Source organism: Grammomys surdaster, unplaced genomic scaffold (genome assembly GCF_004785775.1).
Source record: "Grammomys surdaster isolate TR1022 unplaced genomic scaffold, NIH_TR_1.0 125801, whole genome shotgun sequence".
In the NCBI taxonomy this organism is placed as follows: Eukaryota; Metazoa; Chordata; class Mammalia; order Rodentia; family Muridae; genus Grammomys; species Grammomys surdaster.
In genome coordinates, this window is record NW_021620632.1 from 845,315 (window position 1) to 860,489 (window position 15,175).

General features: G+C 36.3%; 1 protein-coding gene across 1 annotated transcript in view; it reads right to left on the reverse strand.

Annotated features, from left to right (window-relative positions):
- The window catches only part of Luzp2 (leucine zipper protein 2), a 171,042-nt gene that overhangs the window by 80,219 nt on the left and 75,648 nt on the right, over nt 1–15,175 (reverse strand). The window contains exons 4-5 of the mRNA XM_028789237.1: nt 10,604–10,666; nt 5,425–5,487 (exon numbers count right to left, since the gene is read on the reverse strand). Of these exons, the coding sequence (XP_028645070.1) occupies nt 5,425–5,487; nt 10,604–10,666 (126 nt within the window). The remainder of the gene's footprint in view (nt 1–5,424; nt 5,488–10,603; nt 10,667–15,175) is intronic.

Sequence of the window (15,175 nt, forward strand, 5' to 3'; positions counted from 1 at the left end):
CTATATCTATATCTATATCTATATCTATATCTATATCTATATCTATACCATCTATATCTATATCTATATCATCTATATCTATATCTATATCTATATCTATATCTATATCTATATCTATATCTATATCCATATCCATATCTATATCATCTATATCTATATCTATATCTATATCTATATCTATATCTATATCTATATCTATATCTATACCATCTATATCTATATCTATATCATCTCTATCTCTATCTCTATCTCTATCTCTATCTCTATCTCTATCTCTATCTCTATCTCTATCTCTATCTCTATCTCTATCTCTATCTCTATATCTATATGGCTGTAATTTCCAACTTCCATCTGAGTGGCATAGTTCAGTTGCCTGAGTCGTCTCATCTCCCATCACAGAGGGAACCATGCATTCATTTGTTTCACAGTAACTAAGCAATTAGCTCTACTCTTGATTGAAACCAGAAATGTTTCATCTAAAGGAACCTCAGGGCTGGAAGTGTCTAAAACAGAAAGTATAGACAGAGACAGAGGGTAAAGGACCTGGAATAGAGGACCTGTTGAAAAGTTTATTGATGAAGTGTGGTATCTCTGTGGGAACAGCAAGTATAACAGAAATAGAAAAAAATTTTCCAACAAAATTTCAGGAAAGAAAATAAACCTATGCTTTGAAATGTTGTAGATACTAATTGCTGAGTATGTATAAGCTGAGGTGGTGCTTCAGTGTGACTAGCCTGAGTTCTGAGGAAGCTGAAATAGGTAATGTTCACAGGAGCATCTTTTGCGGAGAGTCTACTCTTTTATACATCTATATGATAACAGATGTAACTTATTTTTCCACAAGAGCATTCTGGGACCGCCTTACTTAAAACGCTTCTTTAGTATGACAAAGCCAGGCCAAATGATTCTACTGCTTGTATTACCACTGGTAAAGACCCCCGGTGTACAAGTGCAGATGGTAAGTCTGCATTTGCCGTCTTATCAGGGATGAAATTTACAGTTGTCTGTCTCTCCTTTTTATAAAGTGCTGTGTCTGTGGCTCAGCTTTCTATGGAATTATGGTAAGAGGTAACTAACCTGTCTTTCATTATGCACAGGTTAACAAACAGCCCTGTAAGTGAATAAAAACACTAATTTTATATGAACAAAATTGAGGATATTCATAAATATAGATTTGGCTTTGTTTCTTCGTTTTCTGAGACAGTGTCCCACTATGTAATCCTGGCTCTCCTGGAACTAGCTATGTAGAAAAGTTGGCCCAAAACTCACAGAGATCTGCCTACCACTGCATCCAGAGTACTAGGTTTAGAGGGATCCATCACCAGTCCATATGTAGATCTGAAATGCCTCCTGTCATGGCAGAGGATAAACATCTAATGATGTTGCCAAAAGAACCTTCAAAGGACAGCCATTTGGTTCTGTCATCTGAAGCTGCTTTCACTGCCATTAGGATAAAGGATAGGCAAACAAGGATCATTAAAAATTATAGGAAGTGTGGAATCCACGAATGTTTGTAGCTTTCTTTCACTTAGTATAGTAAGAAAATTTAAGTTTGGGATACAGCTATTTCTGTATTTTTCTTTATTCTAACTGGAGAGTGGAGACAATTGAAGAAGATATCTACTAGAAATGAGGTCTGTACTCTCTTCAGGGTGTTCAACCATGTACCTAAAATGTGCTGTGATTCTTAGTTTATAATTTCAGACACTAAAATCACCTATGACTAGTATTTATGTGTTTAATTTTCAGGGTAAGAAGCGAGAAGTAGGATGAGTAGACACTTATGAACATCCTCCACCACCATAGCCCTTCATGTGACCTTGGGCAGCTGTGGGCAGAGCTGGATCTGGAGTACCTCCAGACAGTTCCTGAAGGGAAATGACTTTCCCCAGGAGGTTCATCATACCTGACTGCTCTTTCTGTACCAAGAAATATTGAATCACCTTAATTTAGCATAAATTAAAGGCCCTTCTCAGGGGGAAGTCTGATTGGGAGGTCAAGGTATAAACTTAACACATTGGCCAGTACAGGATTATGTAGAGGTAAAGCAACAAACCAAGGCTCACCCAATGCTGAGATTCAAAGGGAAGTTTGCTATCAGAATTATTGTCTTTGTTTTGACTATCTTCAGTAACATCAAGAAATGTTACAGGCTTCACAGTTCCAATTTTTCTATTACGCCTCTATAACAGCATTCAGTTTCCACTACAGTGATGAGACACAAATTATTCAAACCTATCTAAGTAGGGTGGCTCTGCAGAAGCACCAGATTGACCACACCAAATATTTAAATTTTATAGAGCCGAAGCACAAAGCTTGATATCTGAGTGCCAGCTAGGAATGAGGTTTGGAAATTGTGGAATTTTCAAATTTTGGAATGAGAGCTTGAGGTTAGGCAGGAAGTCAATAGGAAAGGTTAAAAGGATAATCACCAATATCCATAATGGATACAGTCTGAAATGGGGTCACATACAAACATAATAAAATTTATAATGTGTTTGGAGACCCAGAATTATGATATGTTCTCAGAGTCCCATCATGACTTATACACAATTAACACTAGAAAGACTTCCTGTATGCAAACAAGAGGACTCAGAAAGGAAGAAGACAAGCCTCCACAAATACTACAAAAATACTACATAAATACTATAAAAATACTTCCTAAATGTCTAAATTTTCAAAATACATAACAAGAAACTGGTCCATTTTATAGATCCTCAAAAGAAAAAAGATGCCTTGGCAAATCTATAAACTTATGAACAATTGCAGATACTCCCAAATCTTCACTGAAACACACTTATGGGCTTTCACACTCCTCATCAAGCAGGAAGGCACTGAGTAGAACAGACTCTTCTGTAGCTGAGGCAGGACATATGCACAATAAAAGATTTTGAACAAATGCATGAGCATGCATCCAGAACTCTTACATAAAAGTCATGACACTATATGTAATTCATTTTTAAATCTTTAGGATTGGCTTCTTGCCCCAAAATTGCTAAAAATAAATCTTGAGCTTTCAGTGAAATTTTAATATTTTGATGTTAGCATACATTTTGGAGAAATAAATTTGATTATTAAAAATTACATGTCATCACATTTAACAAGAAATACATATGATCTTTTAAAATCTTTGTATCTATCTACTATCTAGCTATCTCTATATCACCTATCAATTCATCAATCTATCTCTTTATCATATATCACATTAGTAATATAAATGAAAAGATTAATGAAGCTATTCATGTCTTATGTTTTACATAGAAGCAGCTTGGCTTCAAAAATCATTTAGTTCTAATAAATTAATGAACTTGTGTGTCTCATACTCAAGAGCATGATTCTAATGTGATATCTTTTAAATTAGTTATTCAGGAATACTGTAAGCATTGAGAACATATATGACACATACAGTGCAAGACTGTTTTTTGTTTATTTGCTTTAGAAGTCTCTTTATTATGTATCTCTGTCCATGCTGGATTTCACTGTGTAGATCAGGCTAGCCTTGTACTCACAGAGATACATTTATCTGCCTTCAGAGTGCTGGGATTAAAAGCATATGCCACTGGTTCTAGCCTTCCACATGTTTTGAAAATAAATATGAAATAATAAATAACTGCTAGTACATATGTGAATAATCGTGGTGTTTATATGTAAGATTCTTTCAAAGGTCTTGATTTCTTCTTTGTGAAATGGAGTCCATGCTTTCTCTTCATTGTTGTGTGAGGGTTAGACAAAACAGAACACTCAAAGCATTGTACAAAAACAAAATGTTAGTGGCTCACTATGTGTCACTTTTGAGTGCTGAGTGCCTTTAACTGAACAACACTGGACGAGTCTCAGATACATGAACTTTTCCAACCGTCTTTCCTTTATAACAGAGTCATAGAAACCAGTTCTTCCTCACAGCAGCCATAGCTCTGACCAATAAAACACTGTCCTCTGTGGGACACACTCTGATCTACAATGTCTAATCACAAGTCATAGACAACACAACATTCCAGAGGTGAAAGGCCACGTCTCAGTATGGACACATGCCAGAAAGACTTTAAGGAGATGGCACAGACAAGCCCTTCTGAGCATCCCTTGATCAGTTATGACATCCTCTTCTTTATTCAATCACATTTACACAGAGTTGTTTATTCTTTATTGAAATTACTCATGAACAATGACAATTTTCTCCAGGTATTTGGAGTTTCATGTCTGACAGGCCCAGATGTTTTCTTAGGGCTCTGGGGACTGTGGATTAAAGGGCACCAAATCAAAGGCAGGAACAGCATATGTCACGATGTGCCAGGATCGTGTGCTACATACAAATATCAGGTGACATAATCAGCACGTTTCCTGAGATTCTAAAGCTGAGAGTAAGTGCATTATGGCTCTCCATCATTTTTCTGTTCTCAATAAAAATCACTCTACTTCCACAGTTAGTAAAATATTTATATCAGTAAAAGTAACATTCCAATCTTCACTTAAGGCGATCATTACAGTTAAAATGTGTTAAGGAGTAAATATTATATATAAATAATCTTATTTTACCAACATATTATTATACCTACTTATAAAAGCCTAAATGTCTATCCTAGTACTGCAGGTGATAAAGCAGACAGATAAAGAACACAAGTCAAGGGCCTATATTCTTTATGCCTGGATAAGAATGAACAGGCTAATTTGATTTTGGTGCTGTAAGGAATTCTCACGAACTTAATTACTCAACACAAAAAGTTCTATAGTTTTCAAGATAACAAATATGAAATGAATGCCATGGGGTTAAATCAAAGAAGCTAGAAAAATCGCTCACTTATCATTTAGTCTTCAAATTCTATGAGCACATACTCTCCTCTTTTGACATTTTTGCTTCATCGGTAAAATGACCCAAGTATTTAAGTCACTGATAACAAACCTAATCTCTCTCTGTAAAGATCTGTAATTTAGTCACATCTACAAAGTCTCCTGAGACAGAAGATAATGCTCACGAAGCCCAGGAATTCAGAACTAAGAATCCCTGAGGATAGCCATTCATCTCTTTACATTCTCAGTGGATTCAGATTTCTGAAGTTCAGATTTTGATTAGATAGACCTGTGAATGAACGTGTCACAAAACTTTAGCTAAGATTGCAAGGTCACCAGTAAAATGTATGGGTGGATACTTTCTCAAAATATCCTCTATTTTGTGGACATCTACCAATGTCACTTCACCTAAATTCTTAACGACCATGGAAGCTTTAACTACATTAGAATCAAATCTGCCTTTGACAACAAATGTTCCTATATTCTCTAATTAAGAGATAAGAAAATAGAGGAAATCCAAACTCAGCCAAGAGCAATTCTTCATTAGAAAGTCTAGCAATTACAATTAGTTCAAGTAATATTTTTGGCAGCTTAGGTGTTGGGCCAGCATTTTGGAGTGGAAGAGGGAAAGATGCTTACCTTAAATAACAAGTCTTTCTTCCCATAACGAAGCTCTTTCAGCTGGGCTTGAATTTTTTTGGACTGTAAAAGTAGAGACGTATTAGTGCCTATGCTCACTTGTATTTTAAACCTGAAGTTTTGACTTTTGTCACACTGCACAGGAAAAAATGTTTCAGCCTAGCCAAATGAAATTCCAAAATTTGGGTAATCAACAGAAAAAACTAAACTTAGCTTTGGCATCAGCCATGCACATATCTGGGTCAGGAAGCAAGAATTCATGGTCTGTTCAAAAATTTATATGTTTACAAAGGTATTATTTAAACAAACATTCTGTCTTCATCTACTCTACACCCTATACACAAAATATGTGAAATCCAGGCATGATAAACAAACCAATTTTAAGTGGTAAATGCATGTGTGATATCTAAATGCAGTTGTGTCTGTTTCTATTTAATTACTTTTTAAGATCAGGGATGAGTAAGTACAAATGGATGGCCAGGTTTTAATTCACTGTATTTCCAATAGAGACCAGTAAACAAATGGTCAGAATGCCAAATTCTATGATTCAAGGGTGAACTGGGTTGCAGAGATACACACATTTGGCAGGGTCATTATAAATATAAAAATGTTAAACTAACTCAATTGCTCTCAGTGACATATTGCTACACAAATATATCTGTATAGTAATAATTTATCTCTAAGCCAGAGAAGAAAATTATGTATCCTCTGCCTTTTAGAGAAGACACAGTTACCAATATTTAATGTGAGTACTTCAGTTCACTGAATTTCTACTACTGAAATAAAGCATCCTCATATTTCACTGTGGAGAAACATCCACATGGACATCTACACACATGCACATATATACAAGAGCATGGACAAATGTACAAAATTTAAAAAAGAATAGTAGGTGCTTACTTCTTAACACACATCCTAAACTCAGAATAATGTGAAGATTAGCATGCTGTATGATCTGAGATTACATGAAAATTTGTGAAGTGGTTCAGGGCAGCTTTACTTATAAGCTCACTGCAATTGTGATAGCATAAACAAATACCTTTGAACTCCAGCCAGATCAAATTCCAGGACGGAGAGGAAAATTAGTTTTCCCAGGGATGAGCTCTCAAATTGGTTATCCAATGCCAAACATACATGCAGACTACACTCAACAGGCCCAAAGGACTGTATTTATACAATTTATATGCATATGTAAAAATAATGATGAAAAGTATAGTCTGTGAGTTAGAGAAGGAGCAAAGATCAGGAGCATGGAAAGAACATGAGGGATGAGAGGGGAAAGGGAGCGATATAAATAGACTGTAAAACAATTAAAAGAATATGTCTTTAAAAAAGTTGGTAACAGGGCTAACTGAAGTTATTTTGCTTGTTTGTTTGTTTACAAAAGTATCTCATGCCAATCAAAAGTTAGCCTTTCTTGATCGGAAGAGTGATTGTGAAATGCCCTATGATGAAAAGACAAAAATTTCCTAGTGAGAACATATGATTGTTAGTGGCTATTAATAAAGAACATTTACATGGGACCTTTCTACCTCTGAGCCTTACAGTTTTACTTTGGGATTAATAGTTCCTACAACAATTCTCCTTCAAAGTTTCCCAAGTGTTCCAAAATAATGAATACTGGTTCAGAACCTAGTTTCAGACTAACCTTTTTTCTATGATGATTCTGATTAACATGGCTATAATTACTTATGTGACTCATTTAGTAAAGGACAATCCTGTCCCAGTCTGGTACTCGGGACTCTTAGCTAAGACAATCTCTCAGGAAAACAGATTTTCTCCCACATTGATTTGATAAGCGTGGGTGGGAATCAGCAGATCATTACTGCGTACTATGTATTTGTATGACCAATGCCATCTTCATGCTTCCTGATAATTAGTGCTTTATTTCTCAGAAGTCACAAAGCACTAATTTTAATCATTTGTGATATCCATTTACGACCTATTTTACATAGAAAGTGTGCAGTATGATTTAAAGTTTTCATTATAACCATCAATATTTAAAGGGTTTTTTTGATAGTTGTTTTAGTAGATGAAACTAAAGTTAAATTGAGATTTTTCTCCATATTTTTCCGCATTTAGTGACCACATCATGGTAGTTTTCTTGGCCTTTGTTATCATGTAGATAACATGAATTGCTCATACACCCATGGAGCTGCATTTCACTGTCCAGACCTAATTATCAGTACATAAATAAGCAAGCTTTTATCTAAGGTTTTTACAAAGATTATACAAAAACAAATACATCTGAAGGAATGTATCTATTGTGGAATGCATGTTAATTTGAACCCATATAGCATGCTGTTTTAGCTTGTCAGCAATATTTAGTTAAGTTAAAATTATCAAAAATAAAAAGCCTCTAACAAATGATATAACATTTGGCATCGCAGTAATTTTACTATTATTACATAGATAATTGTAAATTCAATATTAAATTTCAGATCATGAAGATCATGGAGTCTGCATGTGCATGAGCTAATTAAAGCTGGGAATAATAAGGACAGCTAGAAGAAAATGATGGCGAGTACTAGGCAGCCATGAAGGAACATTTTAGCTCTTTATTCTCATTTAGGAGACAACTGTCTAATCTGAGATTCCATCTCACAAATTTATGTTCAGATAACTTTCTTTTTATGAAATAATAGTAGTGGTGATGGCAGATGGTGTTGATAGTATTTTCTGTTTGTAACGTTTGTTGTATAACTATTTCCTCTGAAGTGAAACATTCGCTCTTAGAGGGAGGACGGAGGCTCTCAAGACTCAGGAAGCTAATGATTGTTCACCAGGCTCAGGAAGCCCAGGAATTCACAAGACTCCTGGCAGCCTCAGCAAAGTCATATAAACAGTGGCAATACTGGGTAGAGGGGAATCTCTAACCCACTAAGCTGTCTTCAGCCGTCCACCACAGCCAGAGACTCAGCTTTCTCGAGGTGTTGCCTATCCTGCGGTGAGCATTTCACTGATGCAGCTGCTTTTACACATTCCGCGCCTAGTGCCCTATGTGCAGTGAATACACATTCGTTCACATCTCTCCAGGAAAAGTCACAGAACATGTTCTTCTATGCCAAATCACAGAGCATTTCATTCTTGTATGGCTATAGAATTGAGAGTTGGTGACTCAGATGATGAGCTGAAAGTATTCAGCTTTTCTCCAGCCGAGAAGACTGTCATTTTCTTTTGAATAATAATGATAAATTAAATAACAGAATTTTGCACATATTGTTTTAAAATACTGTTGTGACAGTGTAAACATTTCCCTTGTTACCTAGAGTATTAAGCTTTAATATTGTTCTATAAATATTTAACTAGCTACGGCAAAAATAAATTATGTGAACTTACTGCATTTTAACCATTAAGGAAATAATATGAGGAACACAGCAATGAACAAATGAGATTTAATTTTCACTGTGCCGAGGGAAAATATAAATATTATTGAATGAAGAGGGTAAACTATAAATGTAGGTACTATTTAATTTTACTATTTAATTTTCTAAACACCAGCGATGTCTCTAGTGATCTCTTTGCTCATATACTTGAATTTTGTGGCGACACTAGCAAATATTCATTGTCTTATACTGTAGCTTTTACTGAGATATTTTTACTTTTGTGTTTCTTGAGATAAAGTCTTCCATGTCTTAGGCCTCCATCAAAATCACCATCCCAGCTGAGAATGACCTTGAACTCCTGATCTTCCTGACTCTATAGCCCAAGTGCTGGTGTTACAGGTGCATCATATCTGATTTAGAGACTTTGTATCCAAAACTTCCATCATGTGGGTCTTGTGATCAATCTTGAGTCATCACACTGGGTGGCAAGTACCTTGACCTACTTGGTCATATCAATGGCCAAAGTTTTATTGTTTTGAGTGACTATCCTAATATTATACTATAGCATTGTATTGACTATATCACAGTATTCAGAACTGTCAAAATCCACATTTTCCATATTCAACAATCCTAATAATATGAACAAGGTCGTGTTTATTTCTGTCCAAATACAGCAAAATGTAATGAAATAAAACACTTCCCTGGGTTGGATCTACAAACTACTCAGTTTTATTTTTCTACACAAGAAGAATCAACATTTGCTTTCTATGTCTTAAAGCTTTCCACCCACTATGCATATATTATTGGAAACTTATTCTCTAAAGGATTATGTCATGTGTAAACTTTGAGTTATGGTATTTTTTTCATAATGGCTTTGTCTTAGAATATATCTTGAATTATTAGTATTGCCTAAGCATGTGAACTTGGTTTGACAAAGAGTGAGGGAGATTGTACTTTTTCCTTTACTGAAGGACTATCACAACATTTCTCTCTACCAAGAAAATTCCTCTTTTACATCTCTAGAAAAGTGTCAGGAAAGGAATTCAGGACAAAGGGGAGGTGAGGCAATTTTATAGTTAGACAATGATGGATCTGTTTGAGCAGTTTCCAGCCTCTCTTGGTAAAGCTTTCTTCCTTCACAGGCTTCAGGTCTTCCTGGAATGGAAAAGCTTTCAGATTTATTCCTTATCACTTGTGGGATTTTCCCTGTGCAATTTGTCTTTATGCAGGCTTTCTAAGTGCCTCTGGGACACAGGGATTCTTGCCTCTTCTCTTTGAATTATACTTACTTGTAAACTTCAATATTACTCTATTACTATCTTTAATAGGCCCTACAAATTATGGTTCTATATTACATTTAGGATCAGGTGAGAACCAGATAAAACTGACTACCGTGGTTAGATATTTATTACTCAGAATAATGTTTGCCACTCCTTGAGTAATACATGAGACAATCTCGCTGAACAGAAAAACAAACAAACAAACAAACAAACAAACAATTCTCCCTCACTATTTGTTTGGTAAGGTAAAATTAACCTCAGAAACTTTCTTGGTGGATGTCACAAAGCATAAGAATTCACTAGGTATCTAGTAATTTTCCACTGGGGGAGATATGATCCATACAATTGAGATAGGAATTAGAAAATCATCTTATGAACAATTCATTGGATAAACTTTTAGTTTTTCTTTTGTGCAGTGTTGCAAAAACCAGATACATATAAAAATACAATGTAAATCACTTTTTATTCAGAGTTTTCAGTTTTGTTAGAGAAAAAGCTATTCGCTCTTTAGATTATACAAGATTTAATTTAACATTAAGTCATGAAACTTATGAAAAGACCGTATTTACTCACCTCTTCTGCATGAATCCCACACAGCTTGCTTCCTGACAATAATTTGTTTTTCAAACTTTTATTCTGAGGAAAAGAAAGAGAATTTTACACAAAAGTGGTCAGTTACTGACAACTCTCTTAATAAATTATGTCATATCATTCTATGTTTGTCTCATAGGTTAAAGCTATATGTTATCTAAAGAATTTGTAGGAATTTATTATCTAAAACCATGTTTCAATTTAAAAAAAATCATGAACTAATATTAGGATAGTCACTCAAAACAATAAAACTTTGGCCCTTGATATGACCAAGTAGGTCAAGGTACTTGCCACCCAGTGTGATGACTTAAGATTGATCACAAGACCCACATGATGGAAAGAGAAAACTGACTCCCAAAAGTAGTTTTCTGATCTCCACGGCATACAGTGACATATGTATACAGGCGCGTGTGTGTGTGTGTGTGCACGCATGCACTCACGTGTGCGGACACCTCCCCCTAGGCACACGCAAACACAGTGGGATACATAAAAAGGTAAAGAAAAAATTAAAACCTTTCTCTTTACTTATGTTTCTTTATTTTTACATGTAGTTTTATAAAACAATCTCTGCTTTACATCAGCACTCCATGGTATCTTCTGCAAGCGTCTCTCCCATGGCACCTGCACAAGAGACACCTTATTCTCTATTACAATAAAGCCACATTCTCAACAGAGCATCTGTATTACCCCTGAAGATCAGTCTTAGAATCTCATAACTTATGGATAGAATCCATATATAAAGTTTCTTCATGTTTAAAAGCTAGTTCTGAGTCCAGACCTCAGATATAAGTAATCTGTTAACCTCATAAATCTAACATTGGTAGGCAGGCACTGGTAAGTAAATATTTGTTTCTCTGACTCTTCCCGATCATATGAGAATGACCAGAGTTGTATGCCACAGGTTGTGATGTTGACTGAGCATCGGCTGGGGCATGCAAGGGGGCTGCTGTCCCACTGAGATAGAAGGCTCACAACCATTCACTTCCACCTGAAAAGTGCAGAGAAATCTATATGAAAATGAAATAATATTACTTCCATCCCTAAAATTTAATCTTTTTGTCTCTCTTCATTTGAGGATCAATTTGACAGTTCATGAAAGAGTTAGTTTCAGTTCCTTTCTCTCACTGTTCTTACCTTCGCAATGAATCTATGAGTCCTCAGAACAAAATTTAAAATATAATACAAGAGTCTCATTGTTTTCCATTGAAAGTCTCACAGAGATTAGAAACTGTAAACACGGCAGCTTTCAAAGCACAGGGAATCTAACACTTTTATATCAGTCTTTTTTCTTCTTTAATGAGCATTTCTGCTATAGTCAAGTTAGGCTGTCACTTCCTAATCCAGGCAGCCTGAGAGGCCACTTGTCTTAGAATAAAAATTTCCACTGTATACCCTGTGTCTACACTTATTTCAATTTCTTTTAGTGTTTATGAAATTTTCTGTTTACACATGGTGAGAGCAACCCTCATTTCAACTGCTTGTACCAAAAGGAAAGGAGAGAGAAAGAGAAAGTGAGAGGAATGAAGAAAGGAGGAGAGAGAGAGAGAGAGAGAGAGAGAGAGAGAGAGAGAGAGAGAGAGAGAGAACCTATTAGGTAATCCTTTTTATTTAAAAATTTTTATACAATTTTTTTTGATTCTGGAGTAACTGCAGAAACAAGGAAAATAAAAAGGAAACATTGTCATGTAGGGAAACAGGAAAGCCATAGAGAGGGAAACAGCAAAGTCCAAGTGATGTGGTCTGAGCAATGGGAAAAGCAGAGATTTAATTAGGGATGTGGGAGGGAAGAGGGTAAAATAAAAGTAATACTGTTTGAAGACTCAAGAAATCATACTATTAACTGTTGGCATTTTGTCTAGGCTCCTCCCCAGTTACCTGGCAACAGCCGGGTATGGCTGACTCACTATAAAAGGGGCTGCTGGCTCCTTCTTTTCTCTCTTGCTCCCTTTTATTATTTTTATTTATTAATCATTCCATTTGTCTGTATCTCAAATGATATCCCACTTTCAGATTAGCCCTCCACAAGCCGCACATCCCACAACCTTCCTCTCCTCCCTCCTCTTTGTCTCTATGAGGGTACTGCCCCACCCTCCCACCCTCTCCTGCCCCACCGCTCCAGCATCGCCCTACACTGGGGCATCAGACCAACACAGGCCTCTCTTGATTTGTCCCTGCTCCTTTCAATCTCTCTCCCCATTTCCCTCTCCTCTGTCTCTACATGTGCCCATGGCCAGCCTTTAATACTCTCCTCCTTGTCCTCCTTTTCTTCCTCCTCCTCCTCCTCTTCTTCCTCTCCCTTCTCCTCCTCCCTCTCTCTGCTTTTCTCACAACTCTCCTTCCCATGCTCTACATAAACTCTGTTTTATACTATACTGTCATGTGGTTGGTCCCTCAGGGGGAAGGGATGCCTCAGCATGGAACCCCCTTCCCTCACACCATACCAAGCCTCCACAAAACATATCCCTGCTTCCTCTTTCTTTTTATAAAATACAACATTAACTATTTACTTAAAAACCTATACATGTGAGTCTGTGTATACAGACACGTATATAGTTTAAATAAAATGTTCTTATCTGGGCTGAAAATATTCCTTTCAATAGTAAAAGACCACCTAACAAAAACATCATCACCATGCTGGGATACAGACCTCTAGTTTTTTTATTAAGCACAAACTTTGTCCCAGATACATCTGTCTTACAAGAAAACTGCAGGTATGAGACAAAGCCTGGAAGGAATGTCTTCCAGAGGAAAACAAGAAACAAGGCCAACGGTGCAGGGAAGAGCAGAAGAAAGTACTCTACTAATGTAGATAAAATATACTATTTGCAGGGAAGCAAAGAACAAAATATTGAACTTAGTGGGTCAAAAACAATGTTTGAAGATTCTCTATATTATGACTATCAGCTAGTTAAACAATATATAAACAGCAGTGGAAAAATAAAAATTGTTCATTATTGATACCCAGGGAAAGAGGTCAACTAACTGTAGATCTTCACTTTTCTGTTAATTTTTTTTCAAATTCAATCCCCCAGTCTCATCCCCGGTTCTGCAGCAGACTACCTGCTGAACTCCCTACATGTTTCCATTCCCGTCTCTATTAGATCACACAGACCTTTCCCTCTTAACCATCCTCCCAGGCACATTGCTTTACTCTTGCCCCCAAATCTAACATGGGGACCCACAGGACACCCTGGACAGGGAAAGAGGTGGGCTGACTGCAGATCTTCATCTTTCCTTTTATTCCTTCATGGTCAATACCCAGTCTCATCACAGATCAATAGCTGACCCTCTGCTCTGTCCTGGTCCCACTATCTCCATTCCCAGAGGACTAAGCAGATCCTGATTGGACCGCCTGCTTTTCTGCCTCTTGTTGATTCCTCCCACCTTGGCAGAAATCCGCCAGTCCCTCCAGCTAAAATCCATACTTATATGTCAGCTTGTAATGCCCCGGAACACATTTTACCACGGAATCTCTAGGTCTCACCTATCAGGATTCTAAATTTTCTACTAGGCGGCACCAAACTCTCCTAAAACCAAAGAGATCAACAGAAACCAAGGAACGAAACACCCAGCCAACAACAACAAGACTAGATATCAACACCCACAACTACAGAATTATATCTTCCTATCCAAAACAAAAACAAACAACAACATAACAAACAATCACCCCCCAAACCAAAACACCTTAGATAGTCTTTATGACTATTAGACTTTATGACTATAGAATTTCTTAAGGAAGAAATGAATAAAACTCTTAAAAACATCTATGAAAGGAAGTGAATTAAACAGTTCAAGAACTAAAAATGAAAATAGAACCAATAAATTAGGGAAAATTGCAACAGAGATACTTAGGAACTCAAACAGAAATCTCAGAGACAAGCCTTACAACCAGAATGCAAGAGATGGAAAAGAGAACCTCAGGCACTGAATGCACAAAGAAGAAATGCATACCTCTGGCAGAGAAATATTGTACTACAATATCCTGCCACAAAATATCTTGGAAACTTGGGACACTATGTAAAAGACAAAATCTAAAAATAATAAGAATAGAGGAAGGAAAAGAAACTCAGGTCAAATTTCAATAAATATTCTCAATAAAATAGAAGAAAAATTTCCTAGCTGAAAGAAGGAGATGCCTATAAAAGTAAAAAAAGCATATAGAATACGAAACAGACTGGACTAGAACAAATAATTCTCTGGTGACATAATCAAAAGACTAAATATTCAGGACATAGAAAGACTATTAAAGGCTGAAAGAGAAAAAAGACCAAGTGACATAATAAAGGCAGACGTATTGGAGTCACACATGACTTCTCAATGGAGACCTAAAACCCAGAAGGGACTGGTTGATGTCCTGTAGAGTTGAAGAGGCCATAGATGCTAGGCCAGACTACTGTATGCAGCAAAATTTCCAATCACTATAGATGAAGAAAATAAGATGTTCCAGTGTAAAGACAATTTTAAACATATCTACCTTCAAATCCAGCCTGCAGAAGGCACTAAAGAAAACTCCAACTTAAAGAGATTAACTATATCCAAGCAAACCTAGCGAAT